The sequence below is a fragment of the Panicum hallii genome, chromosome 6, assembly GCF_002211085.1.
Source record: "Panicum hallii strain FIL2 chromosome 6, PHallii_v3.1, whole genome shotgun sequence".
NCBI lineage: Eukaryota > Viridiplantae > Streptophyta > Magnoliopsida > Poales > Poaceae > Panicum > Panicum hallii.
The window spans coordinates 17,285,870-17,294,890 of record NC_038047.1 but is presented as its reverse complement, the minus strand read 5'-3'; the positions used below and the strand labels follow the sequence as shown (position 1 = coordinate 17,294,890).

Here is a 9,021-nt window from a genome sequence, read left to right as displayed (position 1 = left end):
ATCGGGAGAGGCTCGGTTTGTCTTGCGCGGTCACTGGGAGGAGAAGCTCTGGGGTCTTCTCGAGTGGAGCGAACAGTCAGGCTGTGGTGAGCTTGCTGCCATAGAGTCAGGACTTGTGGAAGCCCTCAATATGGTCAGGGTCACTTGGTGGACCGCATCCGGCGAACTGCTGAGGTTTGCTCGGGTGAGTCCCAATGGCTCCTTCCTAGTCTCCATTTTTTTGATGGTGGGTAATCTGTCTCGGCGTTTTTGACTTTTCTCTTTGAAGAACCTGGAGAGGATTTCGTTGAGCAAGTCCCGATTTGTCCGGGAGGAGGCAGTTGTGCAGCGACGGGTTGAGGAGCTAACCTGCGAATTGGAGGCCGCCGGGGGGTCGGTACTTCATGAGTGCGAGCGCGCGATTGCTGCCGAGCAGGGACTCACCACGATCCGGTCAGCTTTGAGCATAGAGCAGGAGGTCCGAACCCTTGCTGAGGGGTAAGCTCAATCCAGGGGGCAGCGTATCACCAAGTTGGAGTTGACGCTATCCTAGAGGAAAGAGGGGCTCAAGATCATGGAGGATGCTATGGCTGGTGAGTAGCTCTTTTCCTCTATCCTGTTGGTTCTCGCTTCACCTTTTGTGGCTTCTAACTTCCCCTCTTCTCGTGCCTAGAATTAGGAGGGAGGAACAGGTTCATGCGGGATGATTTGGCGCGGTCGGAGGAATCCGGCCATGCCATTGTGTCTGAGCTGACGGGCACTAAAGAGGTGATGATGCAGAACTCGCAAGCATTGGCTAACTCTCTGGAGAGGGGCAGGGTTCTTGAAGAGAAGCTTGGTCAGCTCCTAGGCACAAGGCGGTCGGTGGTCACAGAGGTGCTCGGGCCTCGCCCGGCATTGAGCGCGCTCATCGCCGACCTCTCGAAGATGCCAAGCGAGGTGGCAGGGCTCATCACCAAAGGAGTCTTCCTTGGCGCCTCGGGAGTGTTGACGTCAGTGGCATCGCATCACCCAACCCTCGACTTCAAAGCAGTTGGGAGAGGTTACGATGCCGGGTGGTCCGCCGACCTACTCCGCGAACTTGGTCAGGGCTTGGTTCCGATCGCGATAGTGATTGCGGAGGCGACCACAGTGGAGTGGGTGAAGGAGGCTCGTCATGTGGGAGGGAAGCGACTCTGTGCAGAGGCGGCGGCCAGTCTACAGATGCTGAGTTGAGTGCCGCCCAAACCTAGCCATCTCCCGATCAGGGAAATCCTCCGTCGACCTTGCAACGCAGCTCCTCCTGTCCACGTCGTCGGCCAACACGGACAAGGTGCCATAGTAGAAAGATTCATAATTAGCTTTTGTTTTTGGAAACTTGGTGCGGGGGACTTGAAGTTGCCTCCTAGTGAACAACTTTAAGTGCTTGTAATCATTCTTGTTTTTAGTGATGTTTGGGAAGCCTGTCCCACCCATATCTGTTTGTTGCTTGGAGTGATTCTTGCCTTTGCACTTTTCTTTCGAAATTACTCGCTAACCATAGGCTGCAGCGTGGAGCCTAGGGCTGGTCCGAGTGGCGTCAGCTACTAGTTTGCCGTAGGTTGTGATGAGAGTTCGGTGGGTCGGGTGGCCCAGCAAAAATCACTTAGGTTGCGCAGGGGAACGGGTCACCCTTTCGCTTGGGCGAAAAAAGGTTGCCTTTTTGTGTGTGGTTTGTGAAAGGAAAGAGGGGGTAGCAGTGTGCATGGCGGTGCACCCCGTGGGACCCCCGAGTGACCCTGGTCGAGAGTGCTCGGGCTGGGGCTCTGTAGGAGTCGCCATTTGTATAAAAGCATGCAAAGGAACTGAACTTAGGGGAAGAAATGATGCAACTGCTCAATGTTCCAAGTGTTGGTGAGGATGTTGCTGTCGCTGTCCTTCAGTTGGTAGGTTCCTAGCCGAACCACCTCCGCAATGGTGTATGGTCCTTCCTAGGGCGGAGTGAGCTTGTGCCTATCCTTCGTCGACTGTGATCTCCGTAGTACCAAATCGCCGACTTTGAGGGTTCTTCCCCTGATCTTCCTCTCGTGGTACCTGCTAAGGGTTTGCTGGTAACGAGCCAAGCGGACCAAGGCCATCTCTTGGGCCTCCTTCAATAAGTGAACCACGTCTAGCTGAGCCTCCGGGGCTCGGTCGGGGTCAAAGGTTTTGACCCTTGGGGCGCCGTAGTCTAGGTCAGAGGGGAGCACCGCTTTTGCCCCATTTGTTAGAAAAAATGGGGTGAACCCAGTGGATTGTTTGGGAGGTGTCCTCAGGCTCCAGAGAACAGCCAGGAGTTCCTCGACCCAGCGTGCAGCAAACTTTTTGAGCCGGTCGAACATGCAAGGCTTAAGTCCTTGGAGGACCATGCCATTCGCCCTCTCCACTTGCCCATTGGTGCGAGGGTGTCCGACTGACGCCCAGTAGATCCTGATCCTGTAGCCGTCGGCGAACTCCAAGAACTTCTTGCCTATGAAGTTAGTCCTATTGTCTGTGATGATGGTGTTTGGCACACCAAATCGGTAGACGATGTCCAGGAAGAACTTGACGGCCTCTTGGAAATTGGTTTTGGTAATGGGTTTTGCCTCAATCCACTTAGTGAACTTGTCCACCATGATGAGTAGATGAGTGAAACCGCCAGGGGCCTTCTTGAGAGGCCTGACCATGTGAGGGGGATGGTCTGAAGCGCCTGTGCTGGCAAGTGGGTCTGCCTAGCATAGAACTGACACCCCTCGCACGTGCAGATGACCTCCTCCATGTTGCTATTGTCGGTCGAAACCGACTGGCGAGCAGCGACAGGGAACATGAGGAGCCGGGAGGCTCCCAGGACTGCTGTTAGGCCCCGGTCCCTCAGTCAACGTCTTGGTTTGCTAGGCGTGCCACCTGACCGATACCTGATTAGGAAGGTGTAGATGTGGTTTCAGTTAGTTTCTTGCATGCATAGACACGTTCAAGCGTTAGTCCGAGCCACGATCGGCTCACTAGGTGATCCCCGATATCGGCTGTAAAGAGCCGATTGTCTCCCAGTATCAGATTGGATCTGTGTATCTAAACAAAGTGCATAATCTGATACTAATATAAACTTGCTCTATAATCAATAAGCTAATTCAATCTACAACGGTTAAAGCTTTCACCACATAACCGGATCATCCTACGCGTAGTTAAGCCTAACAAATACGAAAGATAACAGAATAGCAACCTAAACAGAGGCCTAAAACCAACAGAAAGCTGATTCCCGGAACAATCCCTCTTTAGATTAATACAAAGCATCAAACGCATTGCCGGATCATTTAACTCGTTTGAAGGGCCTAATCATGTAGATCTTAAACCAAATCTTTAATGAATAAAGACTAACCATAACAGATTGGATCTACTAATCGAAACAGAGCAAGGTGCTGCCTTTACAGCCGGGATTGGGCATGAAGATAGCTAAACGTTTACAGGTGACGAGCAATGTACGGATACAGTATGAAAATCCGATGCATCCCTATAAATGTTAGGATAACTAGTGTTACTCACCATCAACAATGCTTCAGCACGAGAAATACAAAGATAAATAGGTAGGAATGATGCTACCCCGATCACGTGAAGCATGATCGGGGCTGCATAGCACCTACCTGAGAGAAACCGTAAAGCAGGGGTGGCGATGCTCGAGAGTTGTTTGTGAATGGTTGTTGTTCTTTTTCATTCGTAGTCTAGGGTACATATTTATAGTCTGGAGACTTGCCTCTCCTAACCAATCCCAACCGACTACGACACGAATCCTGATTATCTATATCTAAACTATCTTAAATAGATACATGGCCAATCTGACCTTAAACCGCCCGCGCAGGAGCCGATTCGCAAGCCTATTACAATTATCCTTTGTGCCCATCTTGCTCGTGGTCCACCTTCTAGCCCAGCCAAATTATGGCGATAACACATGCCCCCCTAGTTTCGGCAATAATAATTCCGAAACCATTTCTTTTCTTTCCATCGCCTCGCCTCTTCGACTTCCACGATCCATACACGCATGCCACTTCCACCTTCACGGGTTGTGACTTCTCTGCATCTAACTTCTTGGAAATCGTCATAGTGCCAATCCGTATTCCATTCCTGCCTTTATAAACTCGACCTGGCAACCGGTTCATTCATCTTCTTCCTTGAGCCGATAGCAACTGCACTAACTCGTCCCTCCTTCTCCCGCAATGGCTTCTTCATCCTCTGCCTCCTTCGTCATCTCCATCGAATCTGAGTCAACTCGAGAGGCGACCCCGGAGTTTGATCCCATAGCCGCGTATGAGGCCCGCGCTCCTCTGCATTGGGATGCAGAAGAGTGGGATTTCCAGACTTGGTCAGAGGATGTTGAATCCTTGACCGACGGTGAAGATTTCCAGCTCCTCCTTGGTGGGGAATTGAATTTAGACGACGACGATGACGACTTGTCCTGGGAGGGGGACTTCTCGACCTCGAAGGAAGAAGTCGATGACGCATCGACCGAGGAAGACTCGACAGCAGCAGGCTTCCTGCGTGGTGGGTCATTGGAGGACAACGAAGATGATGATGATGAAGAGACCGAAGGCGGTAGCGGCTACAGTGGTGATGGCGGCGGAGACGATACCAGCAGCGACAATGACGGCAGTGATGATGACAGCGATATTGGTGCAGCCCCTCCGATCAAGCGCTGCAAGGTCTTAGGTACCTACTGGTGGTAGGTCATAAGATTAGTATTAACTGCCATGTACTAAACCGATAGATCGGCTTTAGGAGCAATCGGCTTCCCTTTTGTAATGGTTTTCTCCGTGAATGAAACCTTTCATTTTAGTCAACAACTGTCAAGAAGCCGATTTACCGGGAGCCGATGGCAACGCATCGGTCCTTTCCCTCAAAGTGCCGATCCGCATCTGAGTCGATCCCTGAACCGATTCCATCTTCTGCTTAAATCTGGAACTTTCCCGAAACAGATCTACACAAGTTCCCTAAATCCAAGTTGCACTCCAATACCCCTGCTCACAAATCCACTCGCAAAACCCAGATCAAAGCCTCAGAGCGCGAGCTCGAAACTCATGAAGCAAACCGTAGATCCAATCTTGAGTCTTCGATCGCCATTGGAGCTTCAGATGGCGGAACCCTCGAATGATGATGCGGGCGTCCTTGGTCTGAAGGTGAAACTCTGACCTTTTGCTAGTTTAATGAAGTAATTATTCGAACCCTTGAAGCATTAAATGATCCTTTCCTATTATTTGGCTCTTATCGATTCTTCAGGTTTCAGACATTCTTTTGCCGCATCCTTCTTCCCCCAATTCCTTTTATCTTGGGCCTCGTTCTTATGAGAGTCCAGTAGATTTGATTTCTTGTGAGGCTAACAGGCCCCCATTTGTAAGCCAAGATAAAGATTTAGATTCCTGGGCCGACAGCCTGCGTGCCTGGCCAAATGCTCTTGAGGGCTGGGTATCTTGGTACAACAGAGTAGCAAACACCTACCAACCCACATGGGAAACCATAGGAATAGCCGATGCTCTGTCTCTATCATTGTCCCCCCTCGAGAAGCATGAAAACCTTTTGAAAACCATCGGCTATTTTTGGTATGATGCCTTGAACTGCTTTTTATTTGGCCATGGGCCGATGACTCCAACCCTCATGGATGTCATGATGATTACTGGCTTGGAGATTGCATTGCCCAGCCCCTCTACCTTTAGATTGCCTGAGGTCCCCTTTAAATTGTCCTCCAAAACAGAATGCACAAACTGGGGTGCCTACCTGAACCAACACATCAAAACCAAAGGCCCTGTAACTGAGAAAGAACATACGGCCTTTCTGAATCTCTGGTTGGAACACTTCATATTTTGCGGTTCTTCCCTTGCCCCAACCAAAAACTACCTCTCTCTAGCATATGAACTGGCCATAGGTAATACTGTTGGCCTTGGTAAATTGTTCCTTGGGGAAGTCTATAGATATCTTCACCTTATGTCTTCAAACTTGCTTACCCAAAAGAAACTCAGAACTGGTGGTCCCTGGTGGTTCATTCAGTTATGAGCTCACTTGTATTTTAAGAACCACATACCAGACTTCCCTATTCTGGCCAATAACTCTTTTCCTGATCAGAGTGGGAGATGAATCAGGTGTACCAGCTTTGGCCAAGCTTTGTACAGTCTTCCTGATAGCAAGCTGAACCCCATAGACGCCTCAAGTTGGTTTAGAGTATTCTACCAAGGTCTAGACAACCCAATCTACCTTCCTTACATGGATTTTGAAATATTTGAGAATCCAATCGCCTTCAGATTGGCTGACTTTGCTGATGATGATGGCACTCGGCATTTATAGTCTATCATGATTCGCCCCTGCTTCTTTCCAGTCGGCATGAGCACCTCCAACAAAATTATCAAGCCAGGTTATGAGTTTTACCGGCCGGTCGTAGCAGCCCGGCAATTTGGTCTTGGGCAAGTTCCTCCCTACTTCTTCCTTCACCATCTGATAATAATTAGAGCTGATCTGCCCAATATTCTCACCAGTCAAAGATGCTATAGCCTGTTCTCTGATCTTCACATCCCAATCCCCGTCGACCTATCATTCACTTTTTCGGCTATTGGCTTCGAGAATTGGTGGTCAATGTGGAAGACTCACGTCTTCCGGAAAGCCTTGGGGCCAATGCTGCAGCAGATTAATACTGAGTATGAAGCCCCTGAGGAAGAGGTATTACCATCAGTTTAGTACTTCTTCATGATTCTTCTTGACGCCTTCTCTAATTTTGTTTATTTTCTCTGCAGCAGGAGGATGGTCTGGAGCCCAAGAACGATGATGGCTCCTGTTTCACGTTCTCACCGACTGCTCCCATAGTCCTTTTTGGCAAGAACACACCTCCCCTATCGAAAGTCATAAGGCGGATGCAGCCTAATTCCTCAAAATTGGCTTCCAAGCGAAAACGAGCCCCCGATGTTGCTGCCCCCCGAGCCCAGATTAGGGCGAGGAAGATGATTGTTAGGAAGATTCGGAAGGAGGCCGGACCATCTTCTACCGATCAAGAAGCTCCCAACGTCAACTAGGTTTGAATTGTCCCTTTAGAATTGGTCTTCTGTACAGATATACTTTAGCTTAATTGCTCCTTCCTTGTTTGCAGGCCGATATCATGGATATTTCCTCCGGGGAAGAGCAAGCGCGCCAAGAACATCCAACCCTAGAGGCTCCAGAGAATCCTGAGATGACAGTCGACCCCTTGATCAACCTCCAGGATCCGATCCTAGAAACTCCAGAGAATCTTGCAACGACGGTTGATACTTTGGTCAACCTTCAGGATCTGCAGGAGCTGATTGTCACATCATCGGCTATCAATCTTTCCCAAGAAAAGGTGCGTTATATCTCTGAGCCATTTGCTTCTCCCTTCCCCTATGCCATACTGATTTCTTGTCTTCTTTTCAGGGTCTAAACCTCTTGGAGTTGCTATCATTTGACCCTGCATCCGTCGGCTCAGCCATACTTGAAGTGGATGATCGTCAACCACAGCCGACTGGTCGCTAGCCAGCTTTACCGCATAAAGGGCCTGCTCTCAACTGCAATTGACGCTTTGGTCCAGAATTCTGATGAAGGGAAGAAAATTCTTGAGGAGATCATGCCCCAACTCCTGAAAGTCCTTCAGATCAAGCTTTGGCCAACCGGACATCTTCCTTTCTTTCGGGCAAAGGTAGAAAAGGCTCGGCAGGGGATTTAAGCCCGTCGCTCACTAGCCCCCTTAAAGCTGATATTGCTGAGAGGTTCCGACTGCTCAAGAAGAAGGTGGCTCTGGACGCCAAAACTGACACTTCTGCACTTTCTCAAAGGCTTCAATTTGTGGAGAAGGAGTTAGAAGAGATCAAGGCAAAGGTCTGGGCAACCGAGCAGCGCATCCAGGATGAGAAGAACCTCATAGCCCGCTCCAAACAAGAAGCAGAGAATCTGACTGCCCAGCTGAAGATAGAGCTCATAGAGTTGAGTGTTTTGAGTAGACAGATAGTGTCAGGTGAGGAGAAGGATGATGAAGCAGTGATTGCTAAAGCTGATCGCGTCCGTCTTGAAGCTATCACAGCCATCGATGAGTTCCTTCAGTAGACTACTTTGTAATCACCTTTTGTAGCCCGTTGTCGTTTAAAACTTGCATGTACTCATGTTATAATTCTAAAGTCGATGGTTATACATCGGCTATTTGACCAACTCAGTGCGTTGGATACAAAATATGTTTTTTTTACGGGCTGACTGAACGTATCGGCCTCTTTTCTTGTGTGCAGCCTGGTGCGTAACATTAGCTTCACTTGTACGGGCCAACTGAATGTATCGGCTCACAGCCTGATGCATAGCATCGGCTTTCACTTGTACGGGCCAACTAAACCTATCGGCTCACAGCTTGATGCGTAGCATCGGCTTTCACTTGTACGGGCCAACTGAACATATCGGCTCATAGACTGATGCGTAGCATCGGCTTTAACTTGTACGGGCCAACTGAACGTATCGGCTGACAGCTTGATGTGTAGCATCAGCTTTCACTTGTACGGGCCAACTGAACATATTGGCTCACAGCCTGATGCGTAGCATCGGCTTTCACTTGTATGGGCCAACTAAACGTATCGGCTCACAGCCTGATACGTAGCATCGGCTTTATTGCCCATAATCCCATATACTTGGGAAGTATTTCTTGAGACGTTGACCATTGACAGCCACCGAAAACTTGACGCCATCTAACTCCTCAAGCATATATGCGTTCCCAGGTAGGACTTGGTGAACTCTATAAGGCCCATGCCAATTTGGAGACCATTTGCCATACGCTGCATCCTTAGTCCCCAATGGTAACACCACTTCCCAAACTAGATCTCTGACTTGGAATTCTTTTGGCTTGACTTTCTTGTTATATGCACGGGCTACCTTGGTTTTATTTTCTTTGATCTTCTCAAGTGACCAAAGTCTGAGCTCCGTAAGGTCTTCAATGTTGTCATTCATCAGAGCGGCATATTCTTCAGCTGTTAGGTCATTTTGGAACTCTACATGTCTCGAGCCGGCCGTAATCTCCCACGGTAATATGGCCTCCTGTCCATACACTAG

The 9,021-nt window shown here is 49.3% G+C and overlaps 2 protein-coding genes across 2 annotated transcripts; one reads left to right on the top strand and one right to left on the bottom strand.

The window, feature by feature from the left end:
* Window positions 1–1,928: 1,928 nt before the first annotated feature.
* On the bottom strand, window positions 1,929–2,642 carry LOC112898153. Its single transcript, XM_025966536.1, has one exon. The coding sequence runs from the start codon at window positions 2,640–2,642 to the stop codon at window positions 1,929–1,931; it is 714 nt and encodes a 237-aa protein (XP_025822321.1).
* A 1,521-nt stretch (window positions 2,643–4,163) lies between these two features.
* Window positions 4,164–8,037, top strand: LOC112898151. The gene is made up of 4 exons (XM_025966535.1): window positions 4,164–4,646; window positions 7,073–7,300; window positions 7,372–7,462; window positions 7,634–8,037. Exons 1-4 carry the CDS (start codon window positions 4,164–4,166, stop codon window positions 8,035–8,037), a joined length of 1,206 nt encoding a protein of 401 aa, XP_025822320.1.
* The last annotated feature ends 984 nt before the right edge of the window (window positions 8,038–9,021 follow it).

Bases quoted from the DNA above. Each gene is read 5' to 3' on its own strand.
- LOC112898153 (XM_025966536.1), bottom strand. From the start codon at position 2,642: ATGGTCAGGCCTCTCAAGAAGGCCCCTGGCGGTTTCACTCATCTACTC.
- LOC112898151 (XM_025966535.1), top strand. From the start codon at position 4,164: ATGGCTTCTTCATCCTCTGCCTCCTTCGTCATCTCCATCGAATCTGAG. The intron at 7,301-7,371 runs GTGCGTTATATC...TCTTCTTTTCAG, and splicing joins TCAATCTTTCCCAAGAAAAG to GGTCTAAACCTCTTGGAGTT. The intron at 7,463-7,633 runs GTCGCTAGCCAG...TTTCGGGCAAAG, and splicing joins TCGTCAACCACAGCCGACTG to GTAGAAAAGGCTCGGCAGGG.